Source organism: Corapipo altera, unplaced genomic scaffold (genome assembly GCF_003945725.1).
Source record: "Corapipo altera isolate COAL_440 unplaced genomic scaffold, ASM394572v1 1, whole genome shotgun sequence".
Lineage (NCBI taxonomy): Eukaryota > Metazoa > Chordata > Aves > Passeriformes > Pipridae > Corapipo > Corapipo altera.
The window spans coordinates 11,173,868-11,194,229 of NW_020884873.1; the positions used below are offsets into that span (position 1 = coordinate 11,173,868).

The 20,362-nt window shown below is 40.3% G+C and overlaps 1 protein-coding gene across 10 annotated transcripts in view; it reads left to right on the forward strand.

The window, feature by feature from the left end:
- TBXAS1 (thromboxane A synthase 1) overlaps window positions 1–20,362 on the forward strand; it is a 251,881-nt gene that overhangs the window by 141,453 nt on the left and 90,066 nt on the right. For all 10 annotated transcript variants that reach the window (XM_027660819.1, XM_027660828.1, XM_027660809.1 and 7 more), the window contains 3 exons: window positions 9,245–9,361; window positions 16,657–16,745; window positions 19,199–19,347. In XM_027660819.1, the coding sequence (XP_027516620.1) occupies window positions 9,245–9,361; window positions 16,657–16,745; window positions 19,199–19,347 (355 nt within the window). The remainder of the gene's footprint in view (window positions 1–9,244; window positions 9,362–16,656; window positions 16,746–19,198; window positions 19,348–20,362) is intronic.

Consider the following 20,362-nt stretch of genomic DNA (forward strand, 5'->3'; position numbering starts at 1 on the left):
ACAATTTGAAGTATATTTTGTATATCAGGATGTCGTCACACAAGAAATGGGATAGTAGGCAACAATTTTTAGGTGTTACATGGGAACTTGGAAGACTGAGAGAAACCCTTTAAAAAGTCTTTCAACTTTCAGTCATAGTTTGCCACTTACTCGCTTGTTTATTTTTAGTGTTTCTCAGTGCTTTGAGATGTTAAGCTAGACTGGCCCCGCTATAATTTTATTTCTGTATTACAACATCTGTGTGAAAGAGGTCAAGCCAAAATTGTCAATAAAATATTAAATACATGAAAAAAATGACATTTCTTATATATCCTCTTCTCTGAATAAAAATGTTGCATACAAGTGATATTTTTAAACTAAGCTGTTGGTAAGCCTCCCCTTCACCTGGCTATCTTGCCTCTGCTAGTAATCAGAAATTCCTAAGCATTTAACCCCTATTTGAGGAGCTTAATTTGACAATACAGGTTTAAAAGTCTTGCTCAACTGTAACTAATGCTTGGAAGTGCCTTGAATCCCTTGGAGCTGGTGATTTCAGCAGCAGCTGGAATAATACCTGCTGGAAATAGTTCTAAGGCACTCATCTCATCTCTCTGTGAAGTGCCCTATGTAGAAACTTATAGGTGATTCTGTGGGAAGATGCACTTGCAGCCTTTTGTGTTGAAGCTACTCCACATTTCATGTGGTCCATGGGATCTGTGGTAGAGAAGTTAGTGAATCTCTGCAGCCTGATAGGACAGTCATCTGGATCAGAGAAGTTGAGGTTTCAGATACTACTACGAAATATTGCTGATCATGAAGGCTGAGGTTTCAGATATCACTGTGAAATATTACTCATGTATATTTCTCTAAAGATAGTTTTATATAAACAGACTTTTGAGAGGAACTGGGGCTTAACACCTTTTCACAAGGGGAATGAATGCTCTAAGTCCAATTGAGTTCACTCCTAAGTGATACCTTAAGGAGATGCAGGACTTTTCCTACATTGCTGTCGTGGCAGCTTGGACAACTCTGTGCTCAGCTTTGGTGAATTCTTTTTCTGAGATATTTAACAGCATACCCAAGGCATTTGGGTCAGGATTATGGGAGGGGTCAGCAGCCAAGAACACAGGCAGTGGAAGGCTGTGTAGTACTTACAGTCTCTCTCCGTGCTCTCTAGAAGCTTCAGAGTTGCTGCAGACATATCTCTGAATGAGCAGATTATGGAATACAGAGGTCTTGTGTAAAATAAAAGATCTAGCCAAAGTTCTTATGGGCATTGCCTGTCATTCCTATGTATGCCAATGACTGAAAGCATGGAAATAGATCTGTACCAGAAGTTACTAGGGACTGATTTTTCTCCAAATACTGCTTAAAATCTGTAAAAGGAACTTTCTGGTCCTCAACCTTTCCTCAAGGAAAAGTGTGGATAAACAGAGAGGCTTTTAATAGTATTATAACTTTATCCGATATTAAAAAGTCCAGTTACGTCAGCTGGAAAGTAGATTTAAACATGTTTAAAAACTGCTTCTCGGCACAACAGACACTGTGTATAGAATATGGATTCTCTAGTGCAACCTGCTTTTGTTTATAATACACAAAATTCCTAATTAATTAAGAGTGCATATGTTTTTCTTTGGTTTGATTGTTTTGATCCGAAATATGCAAACTGACCACCATATGCAAACTGATGAAGGCGTGGACTTAATTTTGGTCTTGCTTGCACCAAAAAATGGAACGTGTGACTTACATCAGTCTGGGTCAGACTGCAGGAGGCCATATGTGTTTGTTTTAGCATTTATGAATGGTTATATTTACCTCATTGCAATGACTCGCTTTGGTTTCTATTGACAAAATCATGACTTAAGAGAATGTTTGCAAAGACAAGAACAGATGTTTCCAGGCTACTTGCCACAGAGAGGGAAAAAAAGCTGGTATTTGCTTGTAAGCTGGTGTTGGCTGTGCCATTTTTCCAGTGAGTAATAGTGAACGGTAGTCATTAGTCAGTTGCTGAAGATCCTGACTTGACAACAAAAGAATGGGCTTGGAGATGCCTTTTTGTATAGTCTCATCTATATAGGAGAGTGAAAGACAATTGCTGTAATCATTGAAACCAATTCTACCCTGTAACACTCTCTTGAAGTACCTTAATGACCAAGGAGAACCTAAAAGCTTAATGAAATAGATAATCCAGGGATATTTTCTCCTCTTCTCCGCAGGCATGTTGGTTTCAAATTAAGCTGAAAACTTTTACTAGGCGCTTTTATGAAATTGCGAAGCAACATAAGCTTTCTGGAGTTAGTTTGGTGATTTTCTTTTTCCCTCTGCAACCATAAGATCAAGAGCACCTCCTAAATCACAATACTAAAATCAAACTTGTTTTAAACGAACTTTTCTAGAGGGTGGAAAAAAGTGTAATAGACTCTCAGCAGAGTTGATGATCTGGGAGGATTTGGGGCAAAGTGTTTGTGAAGTAATATCTGTGCACAGAGTTTTAATGGGCAAGGAAGGACTGATTTCGACTACCCGGGAGCAGCATCGTGGGGTGTGTGGCATCTGAGGATTTGGAAATGGAGTTTTGGAAAGACAAATGAAGAGAGAACCTGCTTTGGGAGAGACAACACCTCTGTGTAGCAATTGCCTTGGGTGTTCAATGGATGGGAGGTCCCTCACAGGTAGAGCTGAAGAGTGGGAGTTGCTCAGTGGTCTCCCATGCTGGGACACAGCCCTCAGTGGGCAATGCCAGGCCTTTGTCCTCTGTAAAGGCTTTAATTTTTGGGTAAGGAGTTGGGTCTTACTCCATTATAAGATGATTTGTGAAAAGAAAAAATTCACATGTTTTGAAGAGATGTGGCTATAATATTTGTGTATTCACAGACCTTCCAGATGGAAAAGACAATGAACTACAGGGTATATGACATAAAGGAACTCTATTTTGGCTTTAAAAATATGCAACACAGTGCTCTCCCAGCTCAATCAGAAACCACTACACGATACGTCTTTGAATGTCATGAATGCAGGGGGAACTGAGCATGACTTAAAACACCAAGCAAGTTTGAAAGAATGTACTGTATCAGTTTACCAACAGGGAGTTTTTAAAACGAATATATGGAGGCATCTTCTGCCTTCCCACTTCCATGATCCACTTACTGCAGGCTTGGTAAGATGTATTCCTTGAGATATTTCAGGGTTGGGTTTTTTTCTGTTACTTTTTTTAATAGGCAGTGTTATACTGATCTGTTAAGTGTCATGCCACTGCCACTGACTGGATGAAATACCATATGAGCAGTTCATGGGTTTGCTGGTTCCACCTGCTGGCTGAACTGGTGGTGATGACCTGTCAGTCAAGTGGAGTTGAATGAGTAATCTTAAAAAGAGATTTTATTAATAGTTCCTGTCTGAAGTATGGGGATAGTGTCTTGTCTTCATGCTACAAACTATCTTTCTCGGGTTTTATTAACTTTCATTTCATTAAATTCAATTTAAAAAGGCAGTTTCTTAAACAGGATGAAAATATTTAACCACAAGTGCATTTTTAGCAAGAGCAGGACAGCAACTCTCTTTGAAAATAAGAAGATGAACAAGTTAACCCGGTGATATGCGAGCACTGCTGCTTGCTCATTGCTTCTGGAGCTTGCCCTGGGAGAGAAAGCCTAGAGCTGCTCCCTGCTAGGGCTAACACAGAGAACTGCATGGCACGCATGAAGGCTGGGAGAAGAATGACCCCTCGTATTGGGAACATACACCAAAAATTTCCCCAAAGAGGGAAACGGGTGGGGGTGGGAGAAGCCCAGAGTTAGACTTGACTCTAGATACTGCAATGCCCTTAGGTACCAAAGAAAGGCTAGAGGAGAGAGGAGTGAATGGCTCTCGTTAGCATGGGTCATAGCGTTGAGGCTAGGGCTAAAGTTCAGGGCAGAGTGGGCATGGGATTCCAGTTAAAACTGAATACTGCAAAGCCTGCAGGGCTGGAAGAAAACTTACATGAAACCAAAAGGTGTTTGCTAGGTATGACTAATTCCAGAATTAGTGTTGGAGTTACTGTTAGGATTTGGGATTTTTGGTGCTCTAGAGCTCAGTTCCTTGTTTGAATCTCACCAGACTGAGTGCTGAGGTTTGACTCCAGTAGAAATAAATCTTTTTTGATTGTTTTTTGTTAGCACTAGGCTATGATTAAGTCTAAGTTTAAGATAACAAAGTTTCTGAGATCCTGTTTTATAGAGTTTCATTTCTTGCTGTGTTGTCAAAGCACATGGAGTAGATTAGCAGCTGGTTCTGTGGAGGTGAGTGGTTTATATTGTAGGTTTTTAAGGGTCTTTAAAGGTACACTTTAGGTTCTTCAAAGATTCATCTGTTCAAGATATTTAAAGAGTGAGGTTTCTAAGGGAACATCATGATGCTGTTACCCTTCCTCCTTCTCCAGGCAGTCTTTGCTGGCTGCCAGAGGTTCAGTCTAGCCTGCTAGTGACAAACTCAGAGAAGGAACAAATGATGTATGAATCACAGAAGAATCACAATTTTACTCCAGGATAAAGCAGGGACAGGATATTAGTGCATGAGTAGGTCCTACAGATGTCCATGTTGACATGCTTTTTTAGCATGGTTTTGTCGTGTATCGATTAGTTGTCTCCCAGGCATGGTCTGGGCACAGTTCAGGAGGTGAACATGTACCATGGCTATAAGCAGTTTGGATATGTCCATTCTTTTCAGGAAAGGGATTTAACCTTGAGGGAGGAGGTGTTCTGTTCCACTTGGCCTCAGAGCCTGAGAAGAGTCACTTTCTTGAATTCTTTAGTAATACAGAGCAAGCCAAATTGACTCAGGGACGATGAAAACTGATAACTGGGTCTGAAGGGTCAGCCTAAGGAACACCTTTATGGGGAGGGAATTCTTGCATCAACTGCAGAGATGCTGCTCATCTGCAAATATTGTTTTGTTTTCTGTTTTAAAAGCTTTGATGTTCTAAAGGATTTATTTGCAAGCAAATCCCTCCAATTTTCGTCGTTGTTGCTGATGGCATGTCTGTGATTGTGGGAACTCAGCAACACTTATAGGTACGCTGCAACAGATTACCATGCTGCCAGTAGTTTTCATGCAGCATTACTGTACCACGGTCAGAAATGGTTGATTGCACAGGAGAAGGAAGTGTAGAGGAATCATTGAGTATTTAGATAATGATAGATGGAACATGAGCCTGATTGCATTTGACTTAAAAGCAACCTCCTTTGCCGCTTAAAAACCAAGATCCCACTCCTGAAAATATTGCACCTGCCTCCCATGGTAATTTTTTTAGTGATTTTTATAGAGAAAGGATTTTCAGATACATCTAGTACTTTGTCCATTTGGAGAGAGGTGACACTTCATCTTTCACTAAGACACTTCAGGCTCATTTTCACACCAAATCCATTTTCATTCCTGCTATATGAACCTGTAACACAGGTTATACAATTAGGAGGAAAGTGTTTGCAGAAACAGTAAGGAAAACCTGATAAATGAAATCTGCTATATGCTGCTAGTCATGCTGATGCTATTCCAATAAACACAAACATATTTTTGCATACCCAGTTTAAAGACACAGAGTAAAATAATTTATGACCAGAATTGTCTTTCATTCCTTGCAACATTTATATGTATAAAATACTATACACACAAAAAATATGTTAAGGGAGCAATACTGACATAAAGTAGAGTGCTAGAAAGGCAATGCTGTAGTTACTGTTGTAGTTATAATATTATAGTTAACACACTTTTTGTTCAGAAACTGAGTCCCTCTCTGTGAATGCTCTATATACAGTCTTTATGCAATTATGAGCATTTTTTAAGGCGAGTGTTTGGTTTAGGGAGGGAATTTGCTTTCAAGGCAAATGCAGTGAGATTTATATCACATCTGTTATTATCCAAGTGGAGCCTTGTCTTGCAAACGAGATTTGTCTTATAGAGTGCACAGTTTGGGCAGCCTTCAATTTAGGAGTGGATGCAAAATACTTTTCCAAGTGTTACTCTATAATTTTTTCTATTTTTTTTCCCCTGTACGCTATTCAAACCTTTGGAAGACAAAATCGGTCATTTCCTTGTGGGACTTGGTATTCAGCTCTTTCACTGTAGTTTCTGAGTGCCTCAGAAATGTTAATGTGTTGTTACCAATTCTCGAGGAGGTGATGTGATATCTCCTCTTTATAAAACAGGAGTGAAGGGTGGTGGTTGAAACATGGGTCTGAGAGCATTTGCTAATTTAGGGGTCATATTCCATGACCTGATTTCTTGAACTAGTGCATTTCTCTTGATCAAGGCACATTCCCTATTGTTGATTTTAGTGAGTGCTGCAATCTCACCCTCAGGGTTGGAAACTGAAGACCAAAGATATAAGGAATAGTTATTTGGTGACCAGCTGAGTCGAGATTTAGTGTAAGCAGCTTCCCTAGCAGCACATAAGAACTGTGAAGCAGAGGCTGGCATACAGTGCTTTCTGAAAGGATGATGCTCGTTTCCAATTGTCTAGAGCCTCTTTCTTCTGATTCTACTGTGTCTTTGAATATCTGTAACAAATGAGGGAGCGCTCCAGTGAGCCTTTCTAGCTGGACTTCTGATAGATACCTACTTCAGGAAAGATACCTACTGACAAGTCAGAAAACAGATTGTTTATTTTAAGAGCAGACTCAGAGAAAACAGTCCTACTGCTTCAACTTTGACAGCTTGTCCCAAGTTTTTCTTGTTATTGCACAAAATAGAATGGTCTATGTATACATTAAAAAAGAACCCATGTTTTGTCTTACAGTAGTCATCTGATGACAGCACCTAAGTCAGTCTCTTCCTTCAGCTTAATATCCTGCTATGTACTTTTCTACTTGAAAACCACTCATCTCTGCTCAAAAGTGGTCTGTAGTGTCAGCCCAGTGACATTAGTTTACTACACTGAATGGTGTTGCTGCATGTAAAACTATCCCATTAGCCTGTTTGCAATATAAAATAGGCTTCTGCATTTTACAGGCTTATACAGTGTAGTAAGAATCTGGCAAGTGTAAAGGAAAAAGGTGTTAAGGAGAGCTGGCAGCTCCTTAAAGAAACAATATTAAGTGTAAACTCTTCCAATAAGGAGAAAAGTTAAGGAAGTGCACTAGAAGACCAGCGTAGCTAAATTGCCAGCTCTTCATGGCTCCTAAAGAGAAGTTGTTTTTTACAGAGTGGAAAGTAGGTCAGATTTCCAAGAAGGATAAAAAAATAGCATGTAGTGACAATAAAATCAGAAATATTGAGGCACAAAATGATATTAAAATATCTAGGTTTGTTACAGGTGGTAAGAATTAATTTTTCATGTACATTAGTAATGAAAGAATGACTGAAAGGAAAGGTTAGAGGGTGAAAGGAATCAACAGATGGCATTGGGAAAGCCAAAGCATCCTTGGATTGTTTGGGTCTTTCCCAGTACAGTGGATACTGTTGCTACTGATAACATGGGGGACTGTACTGCCACTGCAGTATCCAGAACATCTCACATGCACAAATGAGTGTCTCTGTACATCCTGGTAACTAGAGAAGTGTACACCTTCCACCTGCACCCACCAACTTTAGGATGGTTTGTCCAGAGGACATTGCTGTACAATGCCTGAAATACCAATTGAAGATGACTTGAAAAGTGTTTGGGAACAGTGCACTGTTGGAAGGAAAGGGAGGAGCCCAGAGGTACCTTCTTTGCAAGTACTGTTCTGTAGTTTTGTTAATGAGTTAGATGATGTTACTAAGTGCACTAACAATTTATGTAGAAAGCTGGTAAGGATGAAAGAAACCACTAAAATTCAAAGTGGTGTTGGTTAGTTGGAGAATTAGACATAAAAAGAATGGTCAAAGTTCAACAAGGACGTGTTCTATATGTGACTTGGGAGTAACCAGCTTTAATGATAAAGGCTGGGGAATAACTTCCTAGAGAGTAACTATTCAGAAAAAAAATCTGAGAGTTGCAAGGAATCACAAGCCAGTACATGAGTACATTGTCACGGTGTGGTATGTAGTATTCTGGAGTCAATAGAAAGGAATATAGCTTGCAGAACATATGGCAAAAAAAAAAAAAATCTTTCTTTGCCTAGAGCACCTTGTCAGGTCACAGGGACTGTACGTTGAGAAAGAAGTAAATCAACAAGACTATGCAGAGGGACAGTAACAACACTGAACAGTCAGTCCCAGATAACATGACTGATAATATGCATTGAGCACATTGGCATTATGTGGGGTAGATAGCAGCAATATGATTAGTGGTTATTATAGTCTTCTGTATATATGGGCTGCTGCAAAGCTGGGGAGAATAAGCTGGTTTCTATGCCTGTGACAGCACAAAGACTAAAGGTCATATGGTCCAGGAAAAGAGATCATGCAACCACAGTAGAAGTACTCCAGCACTGGAAGAGTTTCAGTCAGGAGGTTATTGAACCCCATAAAGCCTTCAGGAACAATTAGGAAACATCTTCTGACAATAATGTAAGTTGTAGTCGATTCTGCTGTGGTGCTGGACATCTCCTGATGCCTCTTCCAGGCAGAAGTGTGTTGTTTCCTAACACACTTTCACCTTTTATATCCTTTTAATTCTTGGTGAATATCACTGTTCTCTGGATAGGAATTTCTTAAATGGTGGGGGGGATTAAAATTTAGTAAATCCATGGTAGTAACCTGGGTACAGACTTCATGGGAAAGTGCTTTGAGCTACTATATTTGACAGCAGCTGCAGCTGTAAGAGTCATAGGCCACAACTTCTTAGTGAGAGTGTTCCTTCTAGGCAGAGTAATGACTGGGACTTGCTTTCTAATCAACATATTTTCTGAAGACTTTTAAAATGCATGTAACAGTCTGACATACCAGCTGTCACCAGAAATCATGTCCCCCACCAACACCCGCATGTGGTGCGTTGGCACTCGTCACACAGAGAGGGAGTGTTGACAAGTCCTCTTGCTAGTCACCTTAGGAAGGGAGGAAAGAAGCCAGGGTTCAATGTAGGCAATCTCAGGAGAAAACCACGAACATCAGAACTGGAACAGTCTGAGCAAGGAGTAACTGGGCTGGCCCAGGGCTTTTACAAGCCCAAGAGGAAATAAGTGCAGCAAAAGAGAAATTTTCTCCAGCCTCATCCTTGTTTAGCTTGGTGTTTGGGACTGATTCGAACCTCTCTCATCATGGGACAGCAGTGCAATGCCATTCATGGCCAATTTTTCCAAGTTCCAGAGCCTTGAGTAGCTACAGTTGCATTTGTGTTAAAACTGAATTATGCTTTCTTTTGACTTAGAAGCCGAACTTGATTTCCAAGCCAATGCTTGACAGCATCCTTTGTCTTCGAGATGACAGATGGAAGTATGTGCGGAGCCTCCTGACCCCAGCGTTCAGCGACACCAAACTGAAAGAGGTAAGGTGTAGACAGTTCTGATTTCGTAATTTAGAAGACTTGTGCAGGCAGCTGCTTTATGTAGGTCTATATTAAGGATAGGTAAAACTTGCTACTTTGTGCCAGTTTATTTAGGCCTGAAGAGCACCTGCAGTAGACCATAAGTACAGCATGGTCCAGGTCATAGACTGGTGAAAGTCAGAATAGCTCAGCTGAGGATATGATCCTCTGTCTTCCTCTATATGAGCCACTTTGTCCATGAAAGTGTAGCATACTCAAGAAGGACCCTTACATCTTCCCTATCCTGTTAGGAGTAAGCTAAAGTACAGAAAGGTTATTGCTCCCAGTTGGAACATAGCTTTTCATGATGTGCAGAGTCAGCAACTCTCACATTAACACAGGAACTGCTATCAGTCTATTTTCATTTCTCCATCTCCTTCCCCTCCCCTCCTCCTTTTATTCTTTAATCCTTTCATATAATAAAATAAGTCACTGGAACAGAATGTCATTGCCAGATAAATACCTCTGACTGAAAATAAATGTCTCTGTGCTGACCTGCTGCTAATTTCCTATAAATGTATCAGCATTTGCTCAACCATAGGAGCCCATTACCTGGTAACAAAGTCCTGTTGCAGTGACACGATATCTCTTAATTAAACACAGATAAATGATTGACTGGTTAAAGTCTTCTTTCAAGGGGAAAAAAAATCAACTCCACAACAACCAAAAAATCACCTTTTCCTTTACGTATTTTATTCTGAAAGGGAATCATGCCTCACTCTGGTGCCCAGTCCTGGGTTGTAAAATTTTCCACTGGGCAGACGCTTGTGTTGTTTTGACATGCCGCTGTCGAAATCCACAGTAACATCTAAATGTGTCTGCCTCTCCCAGCTCTATAGACAGAGGTTGCTTAGCAACACCGACTGTCACCTCCTTATTATGGTAAATTCTAATTGGCCGTGAGCCTGGTGGAGATGCTGATTAATCACGACTGACAATGCCATTGGTTATGCGCCCCGACATTTGCTCTGTCACCGGCTCCATCACGAAATTTTAGCAGGGCAAGGATGTTTAAATATGCAAGCGATTAGGTGCACATGGCATGGTGGGAAGAGGAGAGTTTTGCATTTTCCTGGTGGAAATTAATCTTACTGCAGGTCATCAGCTCTTTTCTGGCGGACTAACAAAAGATAACACTGCTCTCCCCTCAATTTGCGGAGAGCAACCTCTGCCGGCACCAACCGGGCAGGCTTGGCTGAGGAGCACAGTGAGGGCAAGCGAGCGGAGCCTCGGGTGTCCTGCTTGGGCACACGTGGGTTTGCAGGGTCTGACTGATCAAACTGACTTGGGAGGAGAAGTAATGGCACTCCCTTTGCAATGCTTGTTGGTGGAGCTGGAACGAAGGAATAGTGGTAGGAGGTAGAGTTGAGGGCTGACCAGTGCCTGGTAGCTGTCTCGCATGCAAAGACTGAGCTCTTTATTTTTAGCCTGATAATCACCTTTCCCCATGATGCCTCTTCCAAGCTCTGTGGAAGGGGTGTGACTGTGCATGGGCTCAGGGTGACCTGGAAATGGTTACTTTTTCCTCCCGTTCTACACCAAGTGGGAAAAAGAGGAATGGGGCAGGTCTCTCTGAAAAGCTCAGCTTTGTTCCTCTCTCCCATGCCTTCAGCAGAAGTCTGTCCATTTTGACACAGAGAGACACTTGCAGTAAACCCATATGAGATTAAGAACTGCTGTTGAACGGATGTGCTCCTCAGCCTCACATTTCATTTTCTACCCAAATACATTAACAATCCTGGGATCTGAAGTTAATGCAACTTAAGTCCTTGCCCATGTGCTTTTCTTGCTGTTGCTTAATTTGGAAGCCATACCAACACTTCTTAAAGGAAATTGATGCTCATTAATTATGATCTCACTTTTTTACTCTCCCATATTTGGTACTCTCTCAGAACCTCTGCAGCAGCATGGAAACAAAAATACCATATTCTACTATTGGCCATACTACAGAGTATTCAGAGTTATGTAGAAGACATCCTGTTTATAATAAACCCTTCCTCTGTACTTCAAAGCAGTTACAAGCAAGCTAGCTTTGGTATTAATTTATTGCATAATAACCTGGATATGTTATTTTATACATATTTATAAATACTACTAGGCACTTATTTTTTCTCCCAAGACATTGATTCTTTTGCTGCAGAGGTCCAAGCTCTGATAAAATTCCACACCAAAGTCTTCCTCTCTGTTCACTCTGGATGTCTGCCTTGCCTTTGTTCCTGTATGCAAACTTCCCAGTGATGCTGGAGAGACTGCAGACCTGCTGAGTGGTTCCTTGAGTGCTGCAGCCCCTAGTGCCACTCCAAACATAGACTTGTCTGTCTGGATGCTCTGAGAGAACTGAGAGCTGTTAGCCTGTGACAGAGCAAGAAATGTTAACAACTCCTTGTGCTCCCCATAACAATCACTTCAGATAAAAGATGCACCAAGAGCCAGAGACTGATGGTTCCTGATAAGTCCATTTCAAAAACACAAGAAGGGACAGTTTCTGGGCTAGCAAGAATGAGAAACTGGTCATCTACTTTAACCTGGCTGGAGGACAAGAGCCAAGGCAGAGCTAATGTATTTTGCTAAGATTTAACCTGCAGTGCTCCACAGAGGCACCTGGCTGCTGTGACTCTTGTCACTCCACAGTAGTGTAATGTCACTGAGAAGTTTGCTGAGCTTGAGGAATTTCCCCTTAGTTTGACAAAAATCTCCAACAGCCAGTCACCAAATGATAAAAAACTTGATTCCAGAAATTTTTAATTTTTCAGTTACAGGAAATGAACTGAAACTAGAGGTTATAGAGCTGTTGGGTAGCCCATATAGTGATTGCTGCATGTATGCAGAGAGTTATTTTCATAACATTTTTCAAGAGCTTCTGACATCTTCTCTAGCTTTCTCTTTCTCTTTTCTCAAATTCTCTTTAAAAGCCATGCGCTGTTTCACTGTTGCTTTTATGGATTTCTATATATTGGGTGTTATCCCTTTTTAATTTTCTTTTTCCAATAAGCATGTGAAGATTAGTAAAGCAGTTGAGATGAGGGAGGGGAGCTTGGACTCGAGAATTGGATTTTGGGGCTCTCAAACCACGACAGCAGTCCACTCTGAGTGAAGGAGGTTTTGGCTCCAGATAACATTAAATACAAATACTATAGTGGTGGTGAGCATAGCATAAGGCAATAGACTTTTAAGCTTGGTCCTGCAGTAAGATTTGGTAGCATCCCATATGACATGCCACTGGAGTTGGTAGCAGATCTGATAATAAGTTCTTTCCAGTAAGACCCCTTCATAGTGCCTTTGCTATGGGAGCACCAAGAATGAGAAATGAGAGACAAGAGGCAGGAGACCCAAGAAATTTCACTTTCAGTTTTGACATTGACTGCCTGTGGGTGATCTGACAGAAGCCACGTAAATTCTCTGCACATGAAACAACTTTTATCTTTTAAATGGGAATATTACCAATCACTGAAAGTTGATCCAAGATGTAATTCATGAGGAATTGATGAATACCTGGAGGCTCTAAGTAAAAGAATAATTTCCCAGTGTTCCTGTCATGCTTTCCTCAGCTATTATGTATTGAAACAAACTGACATGTTAGTGATCTTACTGTACTGATCTTGATTCCCTATTTAGTATTTCTTATTTTATTCCTCTTCTTTTTACTGTGGTGCCTGTGATGATCCTGCAGTTCTGGACCTCTTGTCAGACTTGATAAATAGCTTTGCTCTCTTTTACAGCCAACACCAGCAGAAAACCTATTGATTTTTATTTATTCTGATGGTGCTGCAGTAGTCTTGTCATCTCCTATCACTATGCTAGGAATCCTCTCCTCCATTAACAAACCATTAAAACACAAAAATTAGAGGAGAGAGCACAGCATAATGTAGCATTGTCCTAAATAACCTGTGAAGTGGAGTTTGTGTTGAGGCATTTCTTTCAAATGAAGGGAGACACAAAGCAGAACTTGGGATAACGTGGCAGAACAGTGCAGGAAAATCCTCTAGTGTCACTCTCAGGCATGTAGATCTTTCACGTCCCACTAGGACGTAAGATCTGACAGTCCAACCATTAAGATTTCCTTGATTTGCTCTTATTCTGTTTGTGCACGGTGGTCAAAGGCATTTTGGGAGGGTCTCTGGAAATTGTTGTTGTTGCTGGGCAAAGCAAGCGTGCTCACCTAAGGCAAATCAAATAACTAACATAAAAACTGATATGTGAAATGTGCATATCCTTGAGCCACGGGTCAGTGTCTGGTTGAGTTGCTCATTTTGGTAAGTTGTGCCCAGGAATAGCAAGGCCCACTGTCAGGTGATGGGAACAAATCCACTCACAAAAATCTTCCTGACACTCCAGTCTTTTCCTGGTTTTATTCAGGAACTTGAAATCTGGAACAGAAGCAATTCTTGTTTTAGGGATGTATTCTTTTTCCTTCTCCTTCCTTTTATATTTCATGACATTTGTGGGACAAGAGGTCCAATGCGACTTCTCCTTCTGTATGCGAACAGTAAAGTCTCCAGTGTGTCTGTCTACAGTGAACATGATCCAACCTTCTACTTTTTAGTTTACTGTGCTAATAATAAGGGGAATAATAATATTAATGAATACCGAGAGCCACATCTAACTAGAGGAACGTGATTCCGATGGCCTTTGAGCAGTGCAAACCTCCACGTGCGCTGTGTGTACGCAGAAGCAGAAACTAATTGTTGTTATGTGCCAAATAGCGTATTGGCAGGATTTAAACAGCAAAGCCCCTGGCATCATGAAAACCCTAACCCCAAATGCTCTTCTTTGGCAAAAAGAAAGAAATTTGGACTCTGGGCTACTCTTGCTATTAGATAACTGGCAGATCAAATATTTACAGGGACCATATTGTTTAGATTTTTCTTCATCCTGTTCCTCTCAGCCAATCTGAACACAGAGCAGCTGGGGTTTGTTTACCTACCAAGAGCTGAATCTCAGGGAGGTTATGCAGGTTTTATGTTCTAACTGGCAAATGAGAATGTATAGAAAGTCACTGATACCAAGGCAGTGTAGATCAATGAGTCTGTTTCTGTGCTGATTTTCAACATTTGGTATATTTCACCTCCCCCAGCAGTATTTTTCTTGACAATTGGACAAAGAGTTTGGGGTGTTAAGGGACTTGAGAATGTTTCAGTCTGTGGTCTTTGTAGTTCGCAATCTTGGACTAATTTATACCCCCCAAGGGAATAAAAACTCAAACACAACCTACGATTCCTGAGTAGATATCCCCTGTAGCTTTCATACACAAATAATTGTCTCATCGATATGACTGTCCTATCATGCTAACAATAAATCAAATCCATGTGCCCCCCTCCTTATTTTCCTTGTTAGATTTACTAATAAAAATACCTTATGGCTAGAAATGAATTGCAACAGTGTTTTGAAAGCTGGTGGAATGAGGAAAGTGCAGAGGTGCTGTGGGATGCCCTGGCCAGACGTGCCCTTGATATCTCTGCCAGCTGTTGAAGAGCAATAGCAACCAGCTGGGTGGTTGCAGATCTGGTGATGTGATGAAAAAAAAGAGAAAATAAGGCAATAACAGGAACATCTGAAATGATCACCATCTGTTTAGGAAACATCATACCTGTTAAAATACGGATTTTCATTTTGTTCTCCTTGACTGGTTCAATTCATTGGAGGGGCTGGACTCAGAGATTATAAAATATTTCACCCCGGTTCAGTCTGTTGAACAGAAATGTGTTAATGTTGTTGAACCATTTGAGAAGCAACTCACTGCAGGGGATCTTCTTTGGAAAGCCAAAAGGGAAAGAGAACTGCCACACAACATGGTGTACCCCTCTCAAACACATAACAGCTACTGTTACCAAATACTAATCTGCCGTCAGAATTGTCTTGTGAGACTGTGGCAAAGCCCAAATCACCCCGGCTTTGAAATGAAATTTCTCCTGTATAGGCACGGGACCTCGAGAGCAGCTAGACACATTCTTGACTCAGACTTCTGCCTTTGGAAAACATATTGGATGCTCCCGCGTTGGCCTTTTGACTGTGTATAGTCTTGCCCATGTGTTAGGATGGCAGTGTGCCTGTGCACAAAGTGTTATGCCAGTTTCACAGAGGTAGAAGTGCCAAGCAAAATGGACTTGGCTGGGCAGGCTGCACAGCTCTCAGAGAGTGCGGCGAGGCTGCAGTAAGTCTTTTTTGGTAACAAAAATGTCAGAGGAGTAGGACGAGTCTGTTCTCATGTTTGTTGACATCCTTATGCTGAAGGAGGTTGTTCAGGAAGGAGAGGCAGGTTTCTGTGTGTGTGTTGTGGGTGCCTGGCATAATTCTTGAGGCAAGACTGTGGTATTAAGTTGTAGGCTGTAAGGATCTCTTGGCAGTCTCTGTGGGAAAGAGCCATAGGACATAATTCCTTTAGGTTCACAGCTGGATTGCTGCTATACTCTTCCTCTCCCCCTGTAGTTGGTGTAATCAAGGAAGTGTCTGATCCCTTTCATATGTAAAAAATTAAAGAGAAAGAAAGAGAGACTTTAATGAGGTCTTTTTGGTTGCCTGTGTTATGGTTTCACTGAAGCTCTAGAGAGGAGACTGTTGCACTGTGAGCTACAGCCAGGCTGTGGGTAAGTCTACCCGACCATCATGTGTCAGTGACTGGAAAGAACAATTAGTTGAATAAATCATGTGAATGTCCATTTAATGGCATCATCCAGAAAATCCTTTCCTCGTGTAGCAATAGCAGTTTGCCCTCAACTACCTGTAGTGGTACGCAGGGTGGTTTTCTAATGTACGTATTAAATCCCTCAAACCGAGAGACAGCAGGATGGAAGTGCTGGGACTCTGATGCCAATACCTTTACAGGACTTTAGGACTTTGGAAAATACTATTCTTTCTGCCCTGGAGCATATGTAACCTGAGTGTAAAGTACTCTAAATACAGATCATGATAAATCTTCAGCTGGAATGATTAGAAAGAGAGGGGGATATTTTTGCTTGATAGCTCTCTGTGTATGTAGCCACAGGTGAGCAAGAAGCATAGGTCAGGTAAGTGACAGAGCCTCTTGTATTTAGGCCCAGAGCTGGAGAAGGTCACCCTTGTAATTTGTAGGTTTACTTTTAGCAGACAGTGCCAACATTTCATCTTACCTGTGCATAAATGCCTAACCACACTTGCAGAGGAACCTGAGAGCTCCATCCCATTTACCAGATAAAAATAATTGTGAATAATTTTTTTTGTTTGTTTCTTTTTTCCTTAAGATTTTCATGTTTTTCACAATTCAATGTGTTCCTTTCTAGATGACACCACTAATAAACCAGGCCTGTGACATCCTGCTGTGTAACTTGAAAGTCTACGCAGATTCTGGCAAAGCTTTTGATATCCAGAGGTATGTTCTACATGCCAGAAATTAGTAGCAGATTAAAAAAAAAAAATTCAGTAGCAGTAGTTATTCTAAATACTCACTTACTGTATAAAAGTTTTTTCTTCTTCCCTTATTTTTAAGAGTGGAGATCATAGTTTAATAGAGGATGTGTCTGATAAATTCCTTTTCTTCCCAGGGGCAACCATTGCATACTTGAAAAGTAATTTTGGTAAAACATCTAATGTATTTCTAGTGGTTGTTTAATGAAGTTTTAACAGCTGGAAGCAGAAAGGAGGGCTGTGTCAATCCCTGCCCAGTCTGTTCACTACAGTCTGCCAATAATGTACAAGTATAAGAATTGATCTGATATCAGATATCTCCGGTCCATCACCCTCTTGCTTTTTTTTATATGAGGTTTTTTTGAGCACTTAATAATTCTTACCAGATTCTTCACATTCCCCCCTCATGGCACACTAGCCTTTTGTGAAACAACGGGATCGGTACTCCAGATGAGAATGCACCACTGGTTTATAAAATGACGTTTTAATATTTTCCATATTGTGCTTTCATTTGTTATGCATTTAATATCCTATTATCTTTTTTGTTGCTCTTTCATCAGAGGTTTTCACTGAACTGTTCACAACACTGTCTTCTCTGAGTAGATGCATTTTCTCTAGGACGCAGTGCAGCGTATGAGTGGTTTGAATGTGTTCTTTCTAATAGGTCCTATTTTTGTGTACACTTCATTTGCTGGGTTGGTCAGTGCCCTCTGAAGTTCTTCATGATTTTCCTCAAACTAAAGAAGCACAAATAATATTGTTTCATCTGAAGAAATGGATATTTAGCCACAGTTCATTCATCTCTTTTCAAGGACATGTATACATGTACACATGCAAGTGTATGTGTGTGTACAGAGATCTCTTTATCACCTGAAGAGATGCTATAAAACCTCAAGATATATTACACTAGCTGAGTGCTCTGATGAAAATTGACCTTTTGAGTCCTTCTAGACTTTTCCCTTTTTTCCACTTTTCTTTTGTCTTTGCCTGGTCTCTTAGCTATTGATCTATTATAGGGTTTCACCTCTCAAGAGGCATTTTAGAAAAGAACTTTTGAAAGCATAAATGAATGATGTTGACCATCTCAGAACATGATCTTCCAGTTGTTTTACCATACTACCATTTCAGCAGGTTTGACAGTTATAAATGTGATTCTTATTCCACTGCAGTTTCACAAAATTGCCTTGGGATTTGATTTTGGATGTAAATACCATATCTATAACCTCCTGTGATCTTGTATGTTAGTTGTCTTTAGCCATTTTGTGTTTTGCCAACAAGTCAAAATTTAGTTTTTAAGTTCTTTTTCAGTACCTTGGAGAGATAAATGTTTGAGTGCCCCTGAAATTATTGTTTTTAACATTTCAGCTTCTAAAAATTCTTTTTTTCTTTTTTTTCGTGTGTGTGTTTGTAAGAGTTGGAGACCCAAAGAAGTTACTTCACCTTGCAGTATTGTTGTAATCTTTCAAATCTGATCTGGTGTCATCAGAATGACAGCGCCCAAAGATCATAGTTTAGAAATACTGCTTCACAATGTACACAGGATATAATGGGCCTGACTCTTGACCTTCTCTTCGTACATGCTCATTCAGGTTAAAACCCCAGAGACTGAAATTAGCCTTTTGTAAGAGATCATAGAAGAACATTCATTTCAGACTTGACCACAGATCAGAAAAATGAAATTTCAAGGATATTTTACATTCTCAGTCCACTTATCTCAAAACTAAATAGCTGCTAAAGCCCAGTAGAAAAATAAAGATGGTGAGGCAACTGGATAGATGGTTAGATATGCAGGGAGAGATTCAGTAAGTTCTGAAGTTTCTAGATCATGGTCCACAGATGATTTGTAATTCTTGAAGCACTGGCTGCTCCTCTGCAGAGATACAGATTTCACATGGTGGCAGTTCCTCTTGGTTTTGTCCATGGATTTACATTACAACAGAGGTATAGAGAAGAGGAAGGAAATCCTTAAGCAGTGTTATTTTATTTAAGCAACTCTTGTCTCTGAGAGTTTAGGCGGGACTGGTAATAGATTTCAACTGGGTTTTGCAGTTGAAAATGAGAAAGGAGTGATCTCTTTTATTAGGATGCATACTAAGAAAATACTTATGAATCTCTGACGACATGTTGCCTTTGATTTCTAGGTAATAAAAAATTAAACTGTTTATTTCTAATAAATTTTTGATGGAATTATTGAGCGAAATGAAAATATGTTCACTTTATATGTGGAGAGAAGGTGACTGTTATTAAGCATCAGCATTTGTCAGAATGATGGAAACATCTCTTGTTGGCAAAGCTCAAATCTAAAAGGAAAAAGAAACTCAGTGGCAAAAATTAATGCTATGTGATGTTTGTAGAAGCAAGATACTAATGGATATGTGATTTGTAGATAACAATGTATAATTCTTCAATTCAATGCAGGTGTTACAACTGCTTTACGTTGGATGTCGTTGGTAGCGTAGCTTTTGGTACTGATGTGGATTCCAAGAAGAATCCTGATGACCCCTTTGTTAAGAATTGTAGAACATTCTTTGAAATGTCTTTGTTTAAGCCTCTCCTCATTCTAATCCGTGAGTATAGTCTACATTTGTTTTCTTCCTTATGGTAACTTCCTAAAAGTCATTCTGAACATACTGAAACCATTGCAGGAAGATTTATAGCTGACTTTATTTCAGAGGTGTTCAGAATGCAACCTACAGGCCAAATACACCCTTGAGATTTCCACCATATGCGCTGCAGCTTCTGTCACCATTAATAAAACTTGCTCCAGAAACTGAGAGTCTTGGAACACAATGCTCCAGGTTCATCTGAGAGAAAAGTTTCTGGGTCCTGCAGTTTTTATGGTATTTGTACACTTCTCATTAAAACCAGAGTAACAGCACTTAAGTGTAAAGTTTTTTGAACATGGTAGAGATTGAAATCCCATCTACTAACAACATTAACAACCCACCACAGAAAAGAGGTGGAGGAGCATAAGCAGATAGTGTAAGTCCTCCCAATTATTTTTTGAATAGCAGCAGCAGCCTGGTTAGTGGCTATAAAGGATAAAGATAACAGGCATCGTGAAAAGAATGCACTTATTGTCAGATGAATAGATAGCAATGCACGAGTGAGGTATAAAGCCATTTAATTCTAGGACGCAGAAGCTAAGGCTTCATGGTGATGATGGTCTTGTTAATTCAAGGGCAGTAAGAATTGTAGATGAGGAAGCCACACCATAATCAATCCTATTGAAGTTTTATCTTCTTGATGTCTAGACCTGCACTCAGTAATGTCAGGTGGCACAATGGCAAAGTTTTCTGTGCCCATCTGATCCTGCTGGCATTACAGATTGCACCTGGACTCACAGCACATGAACTGTTTCCTTCTGGAGTTGTGTATCCAAATTGTCCCGGGGTTAATGTTTAACCTGATTGCGAAGTGTGATTTGTGACCAGTTTCTTAAGGGACAGAAATGTGCCCCTACATGTCTAAGAGTGTACCCTTCATTAAAGCAAGTCTTTGTAGGGTTTGAGGTTGGATTCCTTGGTTCATCTCTTCTGCCGATTCATTATGTGGTCTGAATTTCCACACTGTATTGCTCTA